Source organism: Centruroides vittatus, unplaced genomic scaffold (genome assembly GCF_030686945.1).
Source record: "Centruroides vittatus isolate TY-2023 unplaced genomic scaffold, ASM3068694v2 contig_926, whole genome shotgun sequence".
In the NCBI taxonomy this organism is placed as follows: Eukaryota; Metazoa; Arthropoda; class Arachnida; order Scorpiones; family Buthidae; genus Centruroides; species Centruroides vittatus.
Window position 1 is genome coordinate 1,634,985 of NW_027122612.1, and position 24,831 is coordinate 1,659,815.

The following is a 24,831-nucleotide window of genomic DNA, read 5'->3' on the forward strand; positions in this document are numbered from 1 at the left end:
TTACTAAAAATTTGCTTTTGTTATCACAAAGGAGAGAAGGAACACGGAGCACGTAATCCCTCTCTTCCGCTATGTGGCACATCTCTGCAGAGCCAATTATACAAACATAGTTCTCGGAACCATCGAAAGTACAAACAATAGGATGTAACAAGAATAAGTGCAGCCCCGAGGTAGCATTCTCCTATGGGAAGTCGCGCACTTCATCTGGAGAGGATTTACCCTGACAATGTGCCCTCCCTTCTTTTGTATGGGAACGGAATTAAAAGACCATTTGTCACATCTGGTTGTACACCCCTGTCGGGATAAGTTGCGCTCTGACACCTCCGCTTATTCAGCCCTCCTGTCACTAAACGGACGTGTTGACAGTTCTCTGCTTGTCTCCCCGGGCTAACTGCACTGCTCTTTCAAATTTTTGTGTTAAGAGGTGGCACATTGTAAGCTGTGCACATTACCTTTCCCTATTTTCTCCTGGTGGCGCCGCTTTCCGATTGGTCTTAGCTTTCCGTCACGTGATGGAGGAGGGTTGGATGTCAGTCGCACACGGCCAGTCCCTCGACAGTTAAAGAGTTGCTAATGCACTGCACTACACGGATATAACTTGGCTGGCTATAAAATCTAATTCCCTACTTTTCCTACTTTCCTGTTTCCTTTGTTTGTTTCACTTTTGTGCTGTCTCGTGAGTAATCAATAAAGCGCTATTGGCTTCCCGCCGGCTGACACGATGGCCTCGAGTCATCTCCTCTTTTTGCTGGCGGGATGGACATTCTTCGATGGCGTATTTTCGTCGTCTTCCTACATCTCCGAGTGGACGTCAGCCGGAACAAGAATGAACAAACCGACATGTGTCGATATTCCCGAAAATTTGACGCTGTGTCACGGCATAGGCTATACCCAGATGAGGCTGCCGAATCTCTTGGATCACGATAGTATGTCTGAAGTGTCTCAGCAGGCTATTTCCTGGGTTCCTCTCTTTAATTTGAAATGCCATCCCGATACCCAACTCTTCCTATGTTCCCTTTTCTCTCCAGTTTGCCTAGATAGGCCTATATATCCATGCCGATCACTATGTGAAGCTGTCAAACGTGGTTGCGAAGGTAGGATGAGCACGTACGGTTTTCCCTGGCCCGACATGGTTCGATGTGATAAGTTTCCGTACGACAATGACATGTGCATCACAATCCAATCGCAAGATAGTGGAGGTAAGTACTTTTCCATTCCTCTTTAACTAATCATACTTTATAATAGTTTAATACATATTACATAGAAAACTGTGCTTGTTTTACATTAACGGTTAATTACTAACTTTAAACTATGGAAATGGTATAAATTTTACATCAATGCTGTCTTAATCAAGAAAAAATTTTTGTCATAGCTTAATTTATCGTCGTATGGTCACTATGTGTTAATAGAGAAACAAATAGGTCATTTTAGAGAGAAAGTAGCCATCATCAGTCATTGGCGTATACCTGTTGACATATCCCTGCAACTGTCATTATCACTTCCTTCCCCTGACAATTAAGTTGCAATCCAGGTTGGTGGCTCCACCCTATCAATCTCTCACTGTCCCATTCTTCTTGTAGCAAATTACCCGGTTCTGCCACACCTGGCGAATTGGGAATTAAGAATTGTGGCGTAAATCGATAGGCAGTGTGGGAAAGTGGAGAAAAGTCAAGATAGAAAACATTGAATATGACTTTTTTCTTATCTACTACGTTTATTTTGCTAGACAGTCTCTAAACATGTTGTATGATAGATGGGAACGAGGATGGACCACCTGGATGGAAGAGATATGGGAACCTTGGACCGACCCGTACCCAGACTGCAGAACTTTTGTTCATCCCTAAGGCTAAAGTGCACAGCTATTTAAGACTGACATGTAAACTAAAACGGTGAGGATCTATTACTTCTCTGTCACCCACTGAGACGCTAAAAGCAAACATTTGTATTTTTTGACAGCCCGGAATCATTTAGCACTCTTCTTCTGTTTGCTTTGTTATTTGTATTTTGAACTATTGACAATAACTTCCTTCATTAAGACTAGAGGAAAATCTCGTCCAGACAGTTGGATGCTACAAGCTAATTCCTTGTGGAATGCCATTCCGAAGAAATCGATGTCGTCGAATTTCATTCTGAACCCATCTTTGACGTTTGAAATAGCGAAACAAGTTTGTTAAAATGTCTAATTTAGGAAAATGGTTAATAGAAAATTTTACCCGGTGTTTACAAAACTCTAAAGTTACGAAAACGTTTTTTAGTTTTTATTAAAGTACTTTTCTCGGTCGTATATAAATAATTTCATGGTTTCTGTGGTGTTAGTTTTTTTTTTTCTTTCCTTTAACTAAACTCTTATTAGGCTATCCCCGGTTTGTTCTTATCTGCGAGAACAAAAGTAAGGTATTTGAAGTTTATCTTGAGGGGGAGAGATAACGTCAGATGAAATCCATGAGTGGAATTTAAAACTTTACTTCTTGTGACGAGAGATGATAGATAAAAATCCCTGCCATTCCGAATTTCTATATTTGACCCGAGTTTTTTCCCACCGAAAACGATGAATTACTGCTGACAGAAATGGAATTTCGTTATATTGCAAATAAAACAATAGATAATTAATATATTTTGTCAATTTATAAAGGTCCTGTTTATAGGGAATCTTACACAATAATTAAAAAAAAAAAAAAAAAGAGGAGGAATTGATAGAGACCTGTTCTTGTTTTCCGATTTTTATCTCGAAACTTTACAGAAACTGGATCGGAATTGTCTAATTATAACAATAAATTGTTATTGTTTTCGGAGAGAGAGAAAATAGCCGGCAGAATATAGGATCTAGTTATCTGACTTTGATCGAGAGTAACATGTAACTCTTGAAATCTGTTATTAGATTATTGATGCATTTTGGAGGGGAAGTTTTTCAAAATGTTTTACTTAATGAGAATAGGAATTGACGTTGGCGCCGTTTCTAAAATTAGTAAATTGATCGAATTTATTCGATAGATCTCGTTTTAGAATTCTAATATTAAGAATTTCCAATTAATCTATTACAAAATGTAGTAATTATTATTTATCAATCTATTTGTGATTTTCAAAAGATCGTTTTATTGAACATTTTTTTTTTTTTTAGTTTCGCGTAAGTTTTGTAAGGAATTTTAAGAATTTTTTTTACATTTTAACTGCTAAAGAAATTGAGATCCTTTGTTTTATAAACGAGTTTCGTAGGTTAATTTGTTTTGCTACGTTTTCGAATTTTCGCGAGGAAGTGGAATTAGAATAGCCATTGGATTGAGAAGAAATTGAGAGGAAATGGACTGATTAAATAGTTGGCCTGATGAAAAATCAGCAAGAACTTTGTCTACGAAAATATAAATTGATCAAAAATTAATAAAAATGAAATTATCCATTTAATTAAATTTTTCTTTTAAGAAGAAAAAAAAAAGATCTAAAAATCCCGAACGTTTATGAAAAAGTGAGTCGAAATTTTGTATAAAATTTTGATGTTTTTTATACGAATTTAATTTTAATATCTTAATGAAAATGATATCCACTGGCAATTCCCTTCTGCTTTGTTACCATTGAATCGAGGAAAGGAAATCTTATTTTGGCCCGCCTTTATCAATTTTTAGTCCTAATTACGTAAAATTCCTTTAATTTTTTCGTGCATGAAATAAATATTAAAAATTATATTCTATTTTATTGCGAGTTAAATATGTAGAATACTTGAAAATTTAAAAATCTTTTTTGTCATATTATAAATAAAACCGCCTGTCCTTTTATATTTCATAGAAATTCCAAGCGTGTAATTGTTGTATCCGCAATACTGTAATGATATAAACATAGTTATGTTCTGTAATCAGTTTCTGTTTAATTTAAAAACTTAAATGCGCTTTGCTACTTCAGCTTTACTTTGTTTTTTTTTAATCTGGAATTTAATTAAAGAAGTAGTAACACTTGCTTTAGTAGTTTTAATGAGATGTAGAAATGATTAAATGTCGTTGCTGTTGAATTTGTAAATTTTTATCTTCGGTATTCTAAAATTTATAAAATGTAATTATTTATTTTTAATTAAATTTTAAAAAATGACAGGTTTTATCGTGTTAATTCTTGTTTTAATTTAAGTGGTAAATCATTAGTTAGTGTTTGATGCGAGATTAAAGTATGGCTTTATTCAATCTTCATTTACTAAGTTTAAATAAAATCAAATTTTAATTTAAGAAAATGAGTAAAATAAAATTTAATAAAGTTATTTTATTAACTATAATAAATTATTTTCAAATGTCAATTTGCATTATAGAAAAAAAAAATCTAATTTAAATAAATAAAACTTTAATTCTCTTTCTAATCATATTAGGCTTTAAGAAAGATTAGAGGAAGAAAAAGGTAGCTTTTAGAAAAATTCCTAGTATTTATTATTATTATTATTATTATTCTATAACCGTTTGTATTATTAAAACGTATAAAAACCATTTATTTGTTAGCTTAATTTCTAGATAAGTTTCTGCACACGGTATTTAAATTGTTTTGCTTATTATTAAAGTTAATTTGATATAAATGGAGACAATTTTTTCGATTAATTACAGCGATGAAAAAATGTTATCATTAAGTATTAAATTCTACTCTTTGTTAACCTTGTAAGGTTCTAATTTGAATTAGTTAATATGTATTTTTACTTTCTCTCGTAAATATTATATATATATTTTTTTTTAAAGGCTAATTTTCCGATAATTTGATCTTGTCTTTAGTTTAAAATCGATAGATTAAGTGAAAAAATCAATTAACAAACTTTTAAAATTTTGTAATATCAATAAAGAATTTTGTTTAATTCTTATGATACAAACGAAATTAGTTGAATTTATATAATGAAAATGTTTTCTAACATCATTTATATGAATCTTCTAAATTAATTTATCGTAAAGTTTACAAATATGTAAATTCGTTCCATGATTAAAATTCAAATACGATCATATTAACGCATGAATATTATCAGGAACATCGGCGTACTTAATGTCATGCAAAAGGATATGCAAGTTAGATTTAATGAAATGTAGAAAACATATTACAAGACCTTAGCGAAAAATTTAGTCAGTCATGTCCGCAATGGATTAAAAAGTAAAGGAAGAGAATCAAATTATTCAAGTAATCAAAAGTTTCTTGCCGAATTTTACAATCCTGCTTATCCAATATATCAGCTTTCAACGATAAAATTCGGCATCCTTTTGCAAAATTTCGCTTTCTATATTTTATAATATTTGTTTCAAGTAGTCCTGTTCGTAATAATATTTAATGTTTTATATTAAAATTGAATAATGTGTGTAGAATTTTTTAACAATTTCTAAAGAAATTTCGAATTTTTAAGGTGATTTGTATGTTAATTCTACAAGCCACGTATGGAAGGGATACTTGTGCAATTTTTCTTTTTGTTTAGAATTTTACAAATTCTTCTTTTGGAATAATATTTCATCAAATAATCGATGAGTCTATTGTTTACTTTTTATATTAATTTATTTTTACTTAAATAAATTCCCGTTTGGATTGTTTATTTGTAAAATTATGTCTATTATTGTTTTTACAAACATAAGAGTAACTGCTAAAAATTGTTTTTAAAACATTTAATATAATGCTTGACAGTTTTATATGAACGATTATTCGAGTTTAATAATATATTTTTCATATTAAATAAGAACGAATAATATAAATATTCTTATTTTTATTATATTAAGACGTCTATACATACGTATGCGTGACGATAATATTTGAAAGATGAGTACTAAAAGAAGTCAACAGTTTCAAATTTCTTTCATATTACGCTACGAAGAAAGCTTCGAGTAACAGCTTAGTAAGCAATTACGACGACACAAAAACAATATTTGTCTGTAATCTTTTGCATTGAACATTGTTGTAGGAGAAGCAAAGCATTAAAGGTTGCAGATCGAATAATCCTTTAAGGGATTATCGGACAAGAAAGACGAAGTAGACTTTCAATCCCGTTAGTGCCGTCTTCGTTTGTCAGATCCCTCTCAATCTCCCAGACTGTTGAAGATTTGGTTTCTGTCCCATTTTATTGGATTGACTGTCATGTCTGAGATAGAATACCAAATACCCCGTTACGAAACTTGTAATCCTCCTCTCCATTTTTTTTTTTTTTTTTTTTTTATTCCTAAGTTTCTTTCTCCACTGCAAATCATTTTCTTGCTTCTATATCGTCTACCAAACGACCGAGTGGGATTTAACCCTCTTCATGTACTTAGTTTATCTGTATACATTTGGTTCCTCTCGTAGCATCATAATTAATTTTAAAATCGATACTCTGCTTAGTTACATTGCCGAACAAAATTCTAATACATATAATGTAATTTAAGAAATAATCTGAAAAGAACATTAAAGCTGACAAAAGGATATTTCATAATTTTTTTTTAATGATTCAAGTGGTTTCGTATGTGGATGCCCAATTAAATCTTCGTGTAATGATGCTCTTGTGTTCTTAGGAGATAAGAATGTAATTTTCATTTTGAAAATTTCGAGTCGTTTCAATGGGGGGCTTTACTAATAAAAGCCTATCGATGTATATGGATTTTTCATTATTTTACAAGTCGCTAATAAAAATTAATTTGCCTTTACGAAGTTTTTTTTAAGGAATTTGTTTGACGTGAATTTTTAAAAGCAATTTTTTTGTAATGGACGATCTCGATAAGAGTATTTTTATCTTCTTTTAAAATACTTATAGAAATGATACAAAATTATAATAAATACGATAAATTTGCATTTTTCGTATTTAATTTGCTTTTCACTTATTTTGTAATTGTAATGATTTTTCTTCCAATTACAATAACGACGAGTTGTGCCATTTAAATTTTAAATCGTAGCAGGTTCGGCTTTGAAAATTCTTCCTTTTTTTAAATAATTCACAAATTTTTCCGAATTTTCGATTTTCTATTGTTAAAATCAAGAATTTGGTGGCACAATTCGAGTTAGGAGAAGAATGAGAGCAGGTAATTTTATTACTATTATAGATAGATCTATTAAGCTTGTAGTTATTTTTTGGATTTTTGTTTTATTCCTTATCGGTTAACTAGTTAGCCAGACCTAACCTCTTCCCTTCACCAGAAAATGAATCATTATTTAGTGAAGCGGTTATGAGTAGTAGAATAACAGTTGCAATGCCATAGGAGTAAGTGAATGGCATAAAAATGCTGCATTCATCATTCAACGTCAGTGATAATGCAATTAGATATATAATAACTATCGTGTAACATAATTAAAAACGGCGATAAAAACAGAATTCCTAAATAAAAGATTAAAAAAAAAAAGGCAACAATTCTTAACATTAACAATATTGCAAAATGAAACAGTAGGCACGTTTAAAATTGATTTTTATCGGTGAATGGGCTTTTAGTTATAAATAAATATGCAATTGCGGTCTTGGTTTTTTAATTTTGTATCAGTTTACAGTTCCTTCCATCTTCTATTAATATTTGATATGCAGGCAGTTGAAATTTAAACTGTCTGAATAACGTTTTTATTGATCATGAATATAATAAAATTTTATTTATTATTCTTTTTATAAGTTTTCTATATTAAAAATAAATAAATGACTTTTAATTACTATGTTTGTTATAAAATTTAATCGAAAACATTTTGGTCTATGGAATTTAATGGGTTTTTGTGTAATAAGTTGACTTAATGTCTTTTTCAATTTTTATTTAATTATTACGCATAAATCATATAATTCCTATACAAACAGTGCATAAGCTGTAATGAATGCCTCTTCCACAAAAAATAATAATTTTATACAAAATATTTATTATATTTATAAAATTTTAATCTCTGCGTATCGTTTTACAAACAAAAACATTATAGTATATTATATTAAACCTAATTATAAAATACAGTATATCATATTACGTTTGGTGAATTCGGTGCTTATAAGGAATTTAATACAGCGTAGAAATTTTAAGTTTTAGTATTGAATAAAACAGCAAAAGCTGTAAGAAAAAAAGAAGTTTTAGCAGCTCATTTTAAAGTTTTTTTCCCCCCGTTCTTTCGAAAGAACTTTTAAAATATGCTAATAACACGAGAACTTCTATTGTAATAAAACGGTTAGTTCAATTATAGGCTCGTAATATGATAATAGTTTCATGGAAACGAAATTAGATTCTCGTTGTATTTTAATTGATGCTGTTTCATCATTTAAATATTCAGAAATAAAACATTGTATTACTCTCGGTAGTCTACTAAAAATGTCTAGCAAATATATAATTTATATTTTGTTATGTATTTTTCATAAGGTCAAACGAGAAGCAAGTAAAAATTGCTTTGAATTTAAAATCACAGTAAAAAGACGGCTTGATTCTTCACATTACAGTTGAAATAGTTTAATATTTCTTATATGAAAAGTTGAATTATTAATAAAACATGAATGGCAATGAAAATTGTTGTTAATTTTACAATATTGTGGTAACTTCCGCAGAGTATAATTTTTTACACTTCAGGTAAGACAGAATAAAAGTATTTAGTTATTGTTTGAAAGTGTTTTATCGTTCTGATTTATTTCATTTTTTGTATTAGATAAAATCTTAATTAATTCGGTTTTAATTATCTCTGATGCACTGTTTTAATTTAACTTAAGTGTAACATTGATTATTGTAAGTCTGTGTATTTCTATTGTTTGTTTGGAACCTTTTTTTTTGGCTAAATAGGAATTACCTAACAATTGTCAGCTGATAAGAATTATAGTAGTTATCTTTTGCAGAGAATAAATCAGCTTGCCAAAAGCTTTCTTTTGAAATTCCCATTATGTAGAGGATTTGTCGGGATTTCTCAGGCTGAGTCATTCAGAAGATAAGATGACGATCGATGAGGATTAGGAAGGTTCCATGCTAGATTTCATCACTCTAGCAAAAAAATAGTATCAATTTAATTGAACCGTATCCACTTTATAAAGCTCTGATTTCTTTATTAGTAATAAGATTAGTCGTTGTATGAACAACCGAATTTTGTTATAGAGTAAAAATGATCGATTATCGTTTTATTCCATATGCTTGGCATCTCTCTTATCCTTTCCTCCTATCTGCATCTTTTTTCTTTTCCTGTCTTTACTGATTATATCTTGCCTGTCTTTTATCTAATCTACATTCTTTTCTCTTCTATAATAATTTTTCGATTTAGGAAACTGAAATATATATGTATATATATTTAATATAGAAAATCGATTAAAGTATCTGTTGCATTGCATTTTCCGCCAGAAATTTTCGGGTTTATTGTGGGTAAGTTCGTCGCTGGTATGCCAATACTGTAGTAAATATCGATATTAGAAACCGTGATCTGTTCCAAAAAAAAAGAGAGAGAGAGATTACTCGGCTCTATATTATCTGACTTCTCGAAAATAACTGTCAAGTTGAAAAAAGAAATGTGCGGGTTTGAAATTACTTTGTATGAAATTACTGTTTCTAGAATTCGGTTCGCGGTTTTTAATATGCCATATGGTGTATATGATACGGTCTGATTTTGACAATTCCATGTTTCTGTTTATTTAAATAGCACGAAAGGTCAACAGATATCGTCGAACTGCTGAATACAATACATTCTTTCGAACTGTTCTCACTAAGTTAGAATTTCAGCTGGGCTGTAACAGTAGTGATGTTGAAATTGCTATCCGATACAAATCGTCTTTAAAACATCTGTTTAAAAACGTTCGTACTTTTCAAATAAAATTCGATAAAAATATTATTTTAATATTTCAAATGAAAAGTTTTTGCATTAATAATAATAATAATAATAACTACAGTACAATAAATTAAAGAGAGACATCGGATTGTGAACAGTTTATCAATAAAAAATAGTGATGATAATTGTGTAAAAGCGTTGAAACCAGCTGACATTTTTTATAAGAATTTAAATAAGAAATTACTTTAATTTATATTTATAAAGTTAAATATTCATATGAAATATAGCTCAAAATTATTAAAACTTAGTTTAAAACTTTAATACATCAAATATGTCGATTTAGTTACTATTTTCTACTACTTGATTACTTATAAAATCATTAATCTCATAGAAATCTTCGTTTAAAAGAAGGGGAAAACAATATTTTATTGTAAAAAAAAACAACAGAGTGAAATTGAAATTCAATGATAATGATAGGTAGGCCTTTTATAAACTCGGCAATTATGAAAATAAGACTATTAACCTGTCTCGATTGTCTACGAAAATACCAGTATTATTCCCAATTTCTTTTTAATCACTATGATATTGTAATCCCAATTCTAGCATTGATTTCAAATTTTCTTTCGGGAAATATTTAATTATACGATCGATTAAGGCTCATTTCTTTTATCTTAATTCTCGTTCTTTATTTAAATAATAATAATAATAATAATAATAAAATTTTTAATACGCTATAAACCAGACATGATTTTAGAAAATCAAAAAGAGATTTTCTTTCTGTTGGTTTAAGATATAACTGGCATAAAATAAAGTTAAACTTTTCAGAAATTTCCTTCTCAAATTGTTGTTTGTTCTGAAAGTAAATTTCTTTTTACAGATTATTATTATTTTAATTGCTTTAGGAATTAGCTTCGTCGTCTAGACTTCGGTTGTCGAATGGACAAATTTCTTTACGTGAGGGAATTCACTATTTTTGTTATATACCAGATGCATGCAACGTGGTTAGTTTATATCATTAATACTAATTATAGTTTGTGTAGTTTTTATCTCGGTACTAGTTTTATAGATGTCATCTTTTCTACGAAACGAATCGTTACTTTATACTTATTCCTATGTGTATTTCAAGTACTAAACGAATTTTCTTCGAAAATGTCTGTTTGTCTGTCTGTCTTTTTAGAATTATTTTAAAATTTATTGAGTTGATTTTGAAATTTTTCTTGTGTTAAATACAAGTGGAAATTGCACGAAAGGTTAATATAAATTTATGTTGTTCCTTGATAGAATATATTTAATTTAATATAACGTTTATTCTGGTAGGTAGCAATAATTTTGATTTTACTTAATTATTATCGTCGTATCGATCCTATTTGAATAAGATCAAATTCATTATATTCATTATGCAAATCCATACCTAATATCTTGTATAACGCGCGCAGAGTTGGATTATTGTGACGTAAACCTACCGGTAACGAAAAAAATACTATTTAAAAATGATTCGAGATTAATAATAATGCATAAAAATCCAACTTTTTGTTGGGAGGAAAAAAACATAATTTTAATTAAACTGGTGATTTTAATCTTCGGTTTCGATTTGTGTGATTGTTTCGAGAATAGGAAATACAGAAACTGTAATTAAAATTAAATTGTAATGGATTTATTAAATTGTTTCTGGTGATATGATTTTCCATTTCTACCAGTCCATGATAATTAATATCATGGACAGACCTTTAAAATGTATATATAATTTTGAAGTATGTAGTTAAAGAATCATCACATATTTCAGTATTGAAAATAATACCGTCACTCCATCAATTAGATTTTAAAAATATATATATTGATTAAATAAGTTGTGAATCTTTTATGAACACAAGGAATTAAAAAAAAATGATTGTAAAGAAATCCTTTTATTATCCTCTTAGTTTTTATTTTTAAATCGGTTATACAACAAATTTCACTTAAGTAATACCATCACAATTAAGTGTTTCTTTGCTTCTTTAACTTTACTTCAAGAGTAATAAATAATTAAAATTCATAACATTAGAAGAAACACACTAAAATATAAAAAAGGGTGTCTATAAAGACACCCTTTTATATATTTTATTTTGAGGCTTTTCTCCGCTTCGTGTTTAAAATTTTATCAATTATTTCAAGATTATTAATACGTTAATTAAATTCTGTGTTTAGAGTTTCATTTTCTGTAAAATAATTCTAAGCAATGGTCTTATTATTTTCGTTGAGACGAATATCTTTTTTATGGCGATTAATTTATACTATTCTTTCCTCCATAATAACTTGTGAAAGTATAGATAATTCCATTTCGTATTGGGTCAATAGAAGTATGAATCGAAAGAAAAATGTCTCCTTTGTTTATCCTGTAGCGCTTACTTACTTGGAACAAAATTTCCATTACAAAAATACCCTTACGACAAAACATGTATGTACAGTACGTATGCCCTTATTCTTTCATGAAATAATGTTATCATCCATGATGAAATTTCGAAAAAATCATTTTTATTCTCGAACTGTTTTCGAATTTAATCCATAAAAGATAACATTATGTTGACTTATCCATTAGATAACTCCAGGCTTCTCAGAAAAGTTTTCAAATGAAATTATAACTACGTGGGTGTTTTCGTTAAAGCGCTTATTGAAAAGTGTAATAAGAAATTATAATGGGTGTTTGGCCTTTCAAAATAAATAAGGCTATTTAGGTTTTGAAATCATAAATAAAATACCGATGCGATATTAACGAATTAAAGTGAACATTTTCACTATTTGTCCCAAATGGATCTCCAGTTCTGTCGTTAATTTGCTACTTAAATCAATATATACTGTATATATATTTCTGTAAATAGCTCTTACTACCGTGTAAATTTTATTACCTGTAGGCTCTACGTCCAGAGTTTTATAACCAATTATTTTTTTGTGATTTGTATCGAAGCACACTCACAGCAGAGTTGTTACTCAAATTGGCAACATAATTTGCTCATTTATTTAAATAAATGTTTTCTACATCATATATTTTATATCTTGCCACAATATTAATGAAATAATTTAACTTTGTGATATTTCTAAATGTAAATTATCCACTGAAAACTTGTTAGAATCTTGAAATGAAGGAAACATGTTTTGGTCGTTTCATACGTGTATAAAACAAAAACGTAATTAAAATTTGCGTGTATTAAAATTGGAATAAATAAATAAAAATTCTAAATGTGTGAAAAATTTATTAAAGAAAATTTTAAAATATTCTGTCAAGTAGCATGTTGTCTTGTCATCAGCTTTTATTAACATTAATTCTGTTAAGCAACCATTATACAAGATTCGATGGGTCATAAAGCTTAGCTAATGGTTGATGCCCGCAAGAAAATTGAACATTTCTCCTCTAAATCTTTTATGCTTTTTTTTCAGAAACCACACCGTGTACCGCATGCAATCAAGCAGAAACCTACGAGAACATCATCGATAATTTCTGTCGAGCCGATTTTGGTAAGTTCATTTTTTCCCCTGCAATCTTTTTAAATCTTATTCAAGCGAATGCAAATTATTCTCGAGAATTCTTATTGTAAAACAATAATAAAAAAAAGGAAATAATAATATAATAGGAAGAAAATCTAATCTCGTGTAATTTATTTCTGGTACCTGTAGAATATTCATAATTATGTCATTTTTATTTTTAATAATTTAAAATAATTGCAAAGATAAATCCAAAGATATAATCCTATTCTTTTCAATACGCATTATTCACAATTTATTGTAAACTTTATTTTCTTCTTTACTTTCTGTCACCATTCATAAAATTATCTCCATTATATTTAATTAAATATGTCCTGTCATTATTTCGCTATCTTCGATTTAAAAGATAATGTTATCGGTTAGAATTTCGATGCTTATATATATATATTTCCATAAATATTATGGTTACTTTCTCTTATCTAACTCTTTATAAAATTGCAATTACTGTATTTATTTGTAAGGAAACGATGATAACATTTTACATAATAAACTTTAATCGGCTTCAATTCATTTTGTGATGAATAGAATTATTTATGTGTTGTCGGCAGTTAAAGTAATAATCGATGAAACTTTTGCTTAAGATATATTGTAATTTTATAAATCGGTTTTGGCTTTATTGCCAAAAGAATGATAAAAATTTAACACGTGTAGCCTGACTAATTGTTTCAATGTCACACGGAGAAAAGGGGGAACAAACCTTGACTGGTTTTTCAGCCGCAGGAAACATGTAAAATATTTAAAATATATATACATATAGCGATAAAATTTTATAGTTATTTCAAAAATTAGAAGTCATTCATTAGAAAAATTTGCTGCTGTGAAATGGAAGATGATAATGCAACGTGTTAAACTATAAAATTCAAAAGTAACAGCAATTTTAGGCTAAAAAAGATTAATTAAATTGTATACTGGTTCTAGAATTCTGATACTTTTTACTAAATAGAATTTTTTTCCCGGTTAAACGTGTAATTTAAGTTTGAAAAGATGACAGATTTTAGCTTAAAGAGAACCTGTCTAGATTAAAAACAGACCGTATAATAATAGTGTAGAAACATTTAAAAAAATAATAATAATAATTTTTTTGCTCTGCACAAAATGTATTGCTTATATCATTTCAGTATACTTTAACTGAATAATTAATATTAATTTATATTATTCAACGTAAAATTTAAATAATTTATTCCACTCGTTTCTGAAATACATGAGAAAATATCAAGTGGCATTTTGTAATAAATGAATATTTACATAATATATTTTTTTTTTTAATTATGCGAATTTATTACCGTTTTTCGAAGTAAGTTTACTGCATAAACTATATAATTTCGATTAATTACTTTAAAATATTCATATTTAAATAATAATAATAATAATAATAAATTTCTGTAGAATTATTTGTTTTTGTTTGTCTTATTCGTGGAATTAGCAATAAATTTTAACTAACTTGATTTATAAATATTTGAAATTTCATTTTTGTGAATGATGTATGACATATTACATTTCTATTTATAAGCTTATCGATTATTTTAGGCAATTCTTTATGCGGTTGTTTTAAGTGTGAAAAATTCAGATAAAATGTGGAGATGAGATTAAGAATTTCGTTTTGAAATATTTAAAGTACGGCACTTACCACACTCTCTCGAAATTCTTTTTTTTTCGAAGTAACTTTTAAAACTTTCGAATTACCAAAGTTCTTACAAAATGTTTCGCACTTTTAAGTTAAAAAAAAGGAAGAACGATCTATCACAATTTTATTTCTATTTATTGTTTTTTTATTTTTTTAATTTCAAATTAATGGATACTACAAAAACGAATACATATAATTTACCACGAACTTGAAAGCGTTACGCTTTTACTGGAACTCATCTGCATACGTACATTTTTCCATAATCTTATTAACTCTCGTCCTGTTTATAACTCATTAATGTAAACAGTTTTAAGTTTTCTAACCTAATCTCTAAAAGATAAATTTATTAACGGTCTATTAAGTATAAATTATGACGCTATTTACGTTTTTTTTTTCCTCCCCCGCTTCTAATTCTGCGGAGAATACTTCGAATTTGCAAAATGGAATTCATATAATTCCCGATAATCTGCTTATGTAAGATGGTTTCCTAGATGAGTGTTCTCAGCTGATTTACTGATTGACAATTACATTTCCCAGAAAACTAATAGGCTATTGTTTCGCTAGTTAAAATGTAATAATTCGATTTCTCTTTAGGAATTACATTAACCTTTGTAAAAAGCGTAATTTCGAATTATCGTTACTACTAATATCCGCTTTAGTTTTTTTTTTTTCATTAACGTTATAGCTAATTTTCATTTTATTTTAAGAACAGAGAGAGAGGATTTACAGATTTATGTTCTAATTGTATTAATTTAAAAGGAAAGCGTTAATGTAAACATGATAAAATTGAATTTCGTGATGTTCTATAGACACTAATCAAACGACAATGTTAATATCCGTGAAAAATTAATTAACAAGAAATAATTAAACTATCGATAGTATCAAATAATAATCAACACGTTTAAAGTTCGGTTATGTTCTTCCATATAAGTATAGTGTAAAAATTATACTGTATAATTAGAAATATTTTATGCATCACGTAAAAAATTTGCGAAGGTTAGAAGACATTAGAATTTATAATTAAATTGTGTATTCAAAAACTAAATTTTTCTTGGAATTACGCGATTTAAATATTAAAAACACACACACACACACACACACACACACACACACAAATATTACACACTTAACATTTAAATCGCCGAATATATTTATAGGAACCACTTTTTTTTTCTGGAATTCAGAACTTTCAATTGATGTTTATCTTTTTATTCATTTTCATTCCTTCTACAGTAGAAATTTCCTAATTTTCAATTTCAAATACGTATCTACTAATCTGTCACAGCAATGTGTTACAAGATAAATTTCTAAAGCAAGTAATGTTGTGTTAGTAAAATTAATTTTGTTTTCGAAAATTAAATGAAGTTGTAATTTTATACCTGTTTTCTTTGACACAAATTATTTGCATAGTGTCTGCATAATTATAATCGTCCTCATTCGGTGATGGGTGGATGGCACATTTCAAACATCTCAAAACCCACAAACTTCACGTCTAGCTGTATTCTGGTTCATTGTCCGCCAATGCTTTTTTTTTCCTCCCTACTATAAAATTGCATTTTATTAAGATACTTTACTCAATTCTTTTTGAATTTTTACGTTCCGTTACATAATTATACGGTTTAAAAGTTTAACGAGCAAAAATCAAAGTATTTTCTGAGTTAAATTATAAGATAATTACAGGCGTAAACTGCCACGAATTAAAAACAAGGAAACGTTATTATTATTTTTTTTTTCTCGAGAATTATAGTATAATTTTTCCAGAAAACACTTTAAAGTTTAAATTAAATATTAATTTATTATAATAAAAGAAATTATTTAGACACTATTTGACTTAATTATGTAAAATCTACACATAGTTAAAGAATAAATTAAGGTGGGGGTGTAAAAGTTTATTTAACAACGATAAAATATTGTATAATTTTACGAGTTGGAAACTGTAGATTAGAGGTAAGAGCAATTGAATAATAGATGAAAATTTACAATATTTATTACTATTTAAACATTTTAAATGTGTTTCGAGGAAAGTATATCATTGAAGTGTTTCATTTGATGCTTGCTTAGAATTTATGAATATATCTGTTAGGGATCATTTACACTGCCTGTATAGGATACGGATTGCGTGGTGTCAGTATAAATTAGACAGCTGGACGGATCCACCCAAGTTGTCTAGCTTGGATAAGAAATGGATTACGCCAACCTATCCATGAAAAATTACGAAAACCGAATCAAATTCGTATCTAGATTCCTTACGACTATTCTTTACCACGTAACATCTAGCCAGTAAGCCGCTTGCGTGGAGTGACCATGTTGTTTATCACCCAAACCATGAAAAATGAGTCTAAAAAATGGTTAGACGTAGAATATTTTAAAAAAAATCATTTATATATCGATCTATAAATACGTTATATTGCATTAGAAAACTTATAAAATGATTCATTTAAAATTTTATTTTAATTTTGGGGGTTCGAAACAGGAGAAATCCGGGAGGACCCAGATAGTGTGGTCACTCTATGATTGCTTAGAACTTCTGTATTTTTGAACATTATAATTAAATAAGTATCGAATTATAAGTTCAACAATAATATATATTTCCTCGAATAGTGATGATAATCTTATAATAATTTTTATTCGGAAAATATAGGAAAAAAAAAAAATTTGTTTTCAGTCGAATCTTTGAGATATTTTATCATTTCACTGCTTGATTATTCCGAAGCTTTGCAAATCTGAAAATAATCGACAGTTCTTAAAGTTATATTATTTTTTAAGTGATAAATCCATAAAATGTTGACTTTAAAATATATTTGGGATGTAAATTTCTTCTCCAATTTATAATAAATTGTGAAATGTTAGCAGAATGAATAATAAGCATATAAATTATTGATGATTATAATATATATGAATAAAATAATAAGAAGAAAAGTTTCGGTATTTTAACGAATTATTTATTTTAATGACTAAAAATACTGTATAATTAATGATTAATTTTCACTTACGTTGATAATATCAATGATCCAAAATTGGAAAACTTTAGAATTAGATTATAAAAATGTAAATTTGAAAATTGAATTATGCAAACTGCTAAAATAATATTTATTCTAAATGGAAATTTGTAAATAAAATCGAAGTAATTAAGAATTCGTGTTGTTTTAACTTGTAAAGTTTTTGTGAATCCATTGTTTTGTCAATGAAATATAATATTTTAGTGTATAAAGTTTTAGAAAACTACGAACAATAATATGTGACAGTTAATTGCCGCAGCGAAACGTAGTTAATTACGAAATATTAATAAATAAATTATATGGCCTTCAATTTATTATTCATTCTATTTAATTTTTAATAATGTCGCACATTCTAATCTATCTCTCCGTTCCTTACGACATAAATTTATTACGCTTATGACAGGCGTGTGAAATTCGATCATATCGAATTAGCAGTCGTATCCTTTGGCAGAAACTTCTGCTACAGTAAAATATTTAATTCACTTCATTTAATGGTTTCAGAAATGATTCGTTTAGCGGTTTATACATTAGTAAGACACAAAACTAGAAACGTCGTTTATCTGTCTTGAATATATACATAAGTTTTAGACATTTTAATCGGTCATTTTTCCGTTAAGAATAGGAAGAAAGTCTGAAGTTAAACTGTTTAAACTTTTATTTTTGTTTTTAGTTATCAAGACGAAAATCAAGAAAGTGCAGAAAGCCAAACTAAGCTGTAAGAAGGCGCGTATTTTGAAGCTTCGCGATGGAAATCTAAAGAAGGATTTACGTCGCCCCACCCTGAAATATGCCAACGTTACCGAATGCTGCAGCTCCCTTTCCAAGGGTGGAAATAAGAAAAACAGAGTTCTCATCATGGGTAACAATAAAAACGGAGAAGGATTAGTGCCAACATTTATCATGGAGTGGCGCAAGAGTCAAGCCTTCAAATCAGCCATTCGCATGATGAAGAAGATCGACTGCAACGATCCTAAAATAATATCCGAAACTATGTTGGCCGATGGGATACTGTCTTCTGACAGAAAGAGAAGAAATGGGGGTCACTTACGAAGGCGCAAAAAACACCAAAGGAACAAACATGAACACAAGGGCAATATCGAAAATAAGCCAACTACCCTAGCGGCTTAAATGTCGATTTTTCGTACAATGGTTCCTGTATCTGCGAAATAGTCCGGATGTTAGTTGTGCTGTACAGTCTCGTGTTTTTGTACTGTTCCGTATTGCTTTATAGTCATAAATTTCTCTGCCAGTTGCCAATAGAGTGACATTTTTGTTTTTGTTTTTGCATTTTTCTCGTGTATCACCTCGCTTACAATAAGATCGCGTTAAGTTTTTGGCTAGATATTAAAAAAAATTCTTTTCAAATAGATATTGATAAATTTTAATTATTCGTATTAAAACGAATAATACCGCAGAGGATCAGATCTCAATATTAGCTTTTAAAAGAATTTAGAGTTATTTTACTGGTAATGATCAGTCAGTAGAATTTAAATCGTATTTAGTTCTTAATAGAATTTTTTTCCTCTTTTAATATTATCATAAAATTGTGTTAGATTGCATTATATTCTTGATGAGAATTAAGATTATCTGTAAGATATGATAAATATTTAAGGATATTCTTCGTTCGACTTGATTTGCATACGCGAAGACGTGAAAGGTCGGTTGTATTCTGTTTTGATATGATGGATATTATTAAAGTATGTAAAAATTTTCGCTTATCTCGTTCCATACAAGTGGAGGAAAATTCTAGTGAAATTGCTTTTAATTAAATCTATGTATTGCACTCGCACAGATGTTCGTATTCGTTTTGATTAGATGCCGAAGATAGTTTCTGTCGAAAAGCTTCTTGGCATTTGATGTGTGTCTGAATATTTTATAGAGAAAGAACTAAATTGAAGAAAATGTTTTATTAATCGCATCCGTTATACGTATCCATATTTAAACAAATTTTTCATCTTCGCCTATCGGTTTGTCTTATGTGTGTCGTATAAAAGTATATTTAAGCGTTTCTGCGTATTGTACATAATGTAACTAGTGTCTGAAAAATTTTTAACGACTTCAGTTAAGTAAGTTTTTTCATTTATGCTGTTGTAACGTCAAATCGAATGTATCTAAAAAATTTGTGAAAAATTAAAGATGAATTTGAAAATGCCGCATGTCCTATTCTTTTCTATTTTGCTTTTTAAACGTGGGGGAAGTCCCGCGATCGTGGCAAAAATCGTCTTGTCTGGTAATAATAAAATAAAAATAATAATATTTAGACACCGGGGGCCATTGTCGAGCAGATTTTTCCGCGTAATGGTTTCTGATTTACGACTGGAGAATGTACTGTTGGGACGTGTGTCTACTGTAAATTCAAGATTTTGGGCGTGACCAGACAATTCTGGGGGTCGAAAACGGAGGGATGCAGTCATGCACGTTCTACAAGTTGAATGATGATAGAACTAGTTCTTCACCAACTGGTTTTACCCCTAATAGGGCAACAGCCTTGGAAAGTGTCCCCGCTTAATTACTCTGCAATTAAATGACTAACACTTAAATATTAGACTTAATTTGCTATTCACCGGTTCCCTAATTGTAGTTCCTAAATGGAATGTCCACAATCAAAATTGGATCCACGCCTCCATCCTTTATGATTTTTAATGGTGTGACGACGATTTCGAAAATTCCTATAAAGTCCTGTTATACCTGTGAAAAAATATCCGCTAGCATTTATGCTGTAAACGATAAATATTGTTGAAAGAATCGAAATTTCTTCTAACGTTCTTTCTTCTTCTTACAAAAGAAAATGGATAAGTGAACGCCATTAGACTCTTGTAATTTATTGACACATTCTTTTAACTTTACTGCCACAGGAGACAAACATTCTATCGATACTTATTCTATCGAAGTGGCAATCTAATGCCTAAACAGGTGGAGCTAATTGTAGGTTGGCAAATGCACAAGACCTGTTTGACGCTTCTCCAGCGAAGAAACAAACAAGTTGTTACCACATGACAATTTTAAAACCTGAAGTTCAGAGTCCGGTAGCCCCTCCGACCGGAGTTCTGCCTGCAGTCAAGTCATTTCGTGAGTAAATTTGCCTTGAGCCCAAGGTTGAAACTGCCCAAGGACTCGAAAACACTTTATTCGCTCGGTTTTCTACTTCAATTTTGATTTATTTCTACAATTCCATGTCAACAAAAATCTCGAATTTTCTAACATAAAAGAAAAAAAATTAAATTGAGCCAATTTCAAAACAGATAGAAAACGAAAGACAAAAAGCTAGAATTATCAATATAATCATTTGGAAGAAAAATGTTTTTAATGATTAAAGTCCATACGTTCGCGTGCTCTTTTCGCCCTTCAGAAAAGCCGTCTTTTACTAGACTGGGTCCAAACTTCGCATCGATATTTTATAAGAGGAAAAGTAGCAGACTGTTGTGTTTAACACGTGCAGTGGGAGGTCTCCTGTCTAGACAACATACCTAAGTGTTAAGGGTCACAGGTGTCATGTCTTCTTGCCAATTTTCTTCGTATCCATGCTTATATTAAAGTGAAACATCTACAGATGATCGGCATTTACATTTTTTTTTTTTTAGAATGGAGTTGATATCTTTCTTCTAACGTATTCGATGCCATTCTAATATCGAAAAAAATAAATAAACTTCAACTAAAATATAAAAGAAATACGACAAGTTTCGATCTTCGAAAAATTTACAAAATTGTATCTACGCAAGAAGATATTTGATACAACAAGTTTGATCGATCAAAATCAGAAATTTTCGATTTTTTTAAACAAAAATCCGTGCTTTTAGAGAAAAAATTAATTAATTAACTTTTCAATTAATTAATAACGAGCATCATTAGAAGTGAAAGTATCTCGTTATCTACTTTATTAAGAAATGGGATGTTAATTGATCCGTCTGTACTCCCTCCAGAGCAGAAAATTACTAAATACAAATCAACAGAATTGAATGTGTAGTATGTCGGGCAACAATTCAAAACAACTTTTTAGGTCATCGTTTAAAATTAAAAAGTAAGAAAAGTTTATAAATTATAAATTTATGCTTTTATAGCCCTTTCTTAACAATTTAGGTCAAGTTATTTGTTGAATATATATTTACTCTCTATTATTTTATTCTGTGTAAGTTTGAATAAAGCCACAAAAAACAGTTGAATGAAATCTCGTTTTAAATTATTAAAAGTAAAGAATATTTTAACACAAATATTCAGGTATAAATTCTCTTAATCTTGGAATATAAAAAGTCTTGATGACACAATATTTCAGTATCCATCAACTTTTTTTATTATTATTATTATCAAAAGAAACAGAAGACAGCAAATTTCTTATCAAAGATTGTTTTATATATAAAAAACACGAAAGAAAAAATCTAGTCAGATACCACATTGGTAATATGTGGTTTCATTGAGCAGAAATCGAACTGTAATAAATTGCATGCAACTCAATCGATCACTCCGATTTCAAATGTCATATTGCATGCAGCGACGCGTGTCTCATCAATCTACAAGTTCCTGCTTGTTGATGGATTCGTTTACGTTGTAACTATATATATATATTTTTTCTAGTAATAATTTAAGATTGGGCTTAATATAATATTTTATTATTATTATTATTTATAATTTATCAACTATTTATTTTGATATTTAGTTATTATTCAAAAAAAAATTTTTTAATTAAAATTTATTTATTTTAAATGTTTTTTTCCCTAAATAATCATTCCGTAGTGCCATCTGATGGATAAAATGATTACTATTCTTCCACAATTGAAAGAAATATATTTTGTTTTATAAATATTTTAAAATATAATTGCATTTTGTATACAAAATATCATCGTATGGTTCTTTTAAATCAAATTAGTAAAACTTAAATTAAATTTTAAGTCTAATCATAAATCTAAAATTTGCATAAGAATCATTAATATGGCTGCTGTCTTGTTATTTTTTTTTTTTCTCTGGAAAATAAATTGATTATATTAAGCAATAGATTAATTTTCTACCTTTCGAAACTTTCAAATCTTAACGGTGTGATATTTTTAGCGAAATAATGCTCGAGACGTCTACTGAAATTCTAAAAGTTCGATTAAAATTTTTACAAGACATTTTTATAATTATTAAAAGTAAAAATTAATTAATGAGAGTGTTTAATTGAGATTTCTGACACCAAAATTCACTCTAGCGTGAGTCACTTAGCGTACGGATTATTAGATAAGTCCCGGCATCAACGTAGAAAACGCTATTAACGTCGGTCGATTTGTCTGTCCGTCGTGTGCAAATAAACAAGCAGCCACTCGACTAAACAGTATTTTGGTAATATATTTATACTTTATATTTTATTTTAAATTCGTTAATAATATGGGAAATTAGAGACGTGCTTCAGTTTTACATACAATCAATTATTTCGAAAATATCTATCTTAAATATTACAAAATTTTTAAATTAATTTTTCATATTTAATGATGTTTACAACAGCTTCTAACGAAGTAATGCTTAAGCATGGAATTTCGAATAAACATTTTCTATTGTAATTCTGTAATTAGAAATTGTTTACAGTACATGTGGTATACGATGCTAATTATATTTGAAAATTTCATAATGATGTAAATTTAATTCAAACTGATCAATTAATTTTCAGTATCTTTGTAATTTGCGCCGAATCTAATCAAGAACGTGCAAAGGTTGGGCAAGGCAGCCAATCCTTGCTTCAACTTCCTTTATTGTCTGGATAGACAAAGGAAGTTGTCTATCCAGACAATAATACATTTATTGTGTTTTTAATAAGTGGTTGCACCGTTCAGCCATTATATTTTTACTTTGTTTTGACGTTTTCTCGAATTATTACTTGGCTTTGGGGCTTCCTAGATTGAGGCCTCCGAAGTCCCAAAGCCAAGTAAAATTTGAGAAGATTGGGGGTCTCCGGGGCCCCCAATCTAGGAAGCCCCAAAGCGACCTTCTGCCTATAATAATATTCGAACGTGACGTATATAACTGTTGAATATATTAATTTATGTGAACATTACTGTTAATTTAAAACAAAGAAATGAAATATTACACAATTTATCAATTAATTTTTGCAAATCTCTTCAATAAGATGACGTAAGAAATGTTATATATAACACTGTGATTGTGTAATCTATATTATAGATTGCTTACGTATATAGTAGTGTGCGCGATGCTAATTATATTTCTGACGTTGGTAATTATATAAACTTAATCGAAATTAATTAATTAATATTCAGTATCTTGGTGATTTTCGTTCGATATTCTCGAGTGTGACATATATAACTGTTGAACGTAGCTATTTATTGTGAGCAGAACCTATACCGGACTTACTTGTTTATCAGCAATTGATGATGTCGAACAACAACTGGAATTATCTCTTTAATCACGTCAAAATGATTGATTAATTCTGAACACTTTTTCAACTTTCCTGTCCTGAATTGAGTTTTTATGGAAGCAATCTATTCAGATGGAGAGATATATGTAACTGATTGATTGAATTTTTCCTCGCTCTCATTTTTATTACTCAATTAAAAATGACGGCTTACATTTTTCTCAGAAAGTAAAGAACCTCTGAGAATTTCTCTCTCAATGAATGATGTATCGTGGGAAGAAAGAAATCTTTATTATTTTTTCTTTTTATTGTTATTATGCAACTGGATAAACCTGAAGGCTTGTTCTAGTTTCCATTCGTAACACATCAGCCAAACTTTTATTAGATTTTTGTGATAAAACAAATTATAATTCGCATTAAAATAATTATATTTAATGACATTTTTAAAAAAATTTTTTACTCGCTTTTTTACTGTAGAAAAATATGAAATATCAAACCGTTTTATTTAGAATTTATTACTAAATTCCTGTGGGATTAGACGTTAAATAATTTAAAAAATCATTTATTTTATCTTCTTGATTTAAATTGCTTAAAAACCTATGTTTAAAAATTATAATGTGTGTGTCTAACTAGGACTGTATTTAGACATTCACCATTTGGGAGGCGAGAAGGGCCCGGTTAAAGCTTCATGGGACCCTAGGTAA

The 24,831-nt window shown here is 29.1% G+C and overlaps 1 protein-coding gene and 1 long non-coding RNA gene across 3 annotated transcripts; one reads left to right on the forward strand and one right to left on the reverse strand.

Moving 5' to 3' along the window:
* On the forward strand, positions 1-19,211 carry LOC136984703 (secreted frizzled-related protein 5-like). The gene is made up of 3 exons (XM_067281796.1): positions 1-1,199; positions 13,066-13,143; positions 18,464-19,211. Exons 1-3 carry the CDS (start codon positions 722-724, stop codon positions 18,919-18,921), a joined length of 1,014 nt encoding a protein of 337 aa, XP_067137897.1. The 5' UTR covers positions 1-721; the 3' UTR covers positions 18,922-19,211.
* Positions 15,988-24,254, reverse strand: LOC136984711 (uncharacterized). 2 transcript variants are annotated; one of them, XR_010882228.1, is made up of 3 exons: positions 24,127-24,254; positions 16,174-16,336; positions 15,988-16,101 (listed from the first exon to the last, which is right to left on the reverse strand). It is a non-coding gene; the product is annotated as an uncharacterized lncRNA (long non-coding RNA). The 2 variants fall into 2 exon arrangements; XR_010882227.1 differs by having other exon boundaries at positions 15,988-16,336.
* Positions 24,255-24,831: the final 577 nt, after the last annotated feature.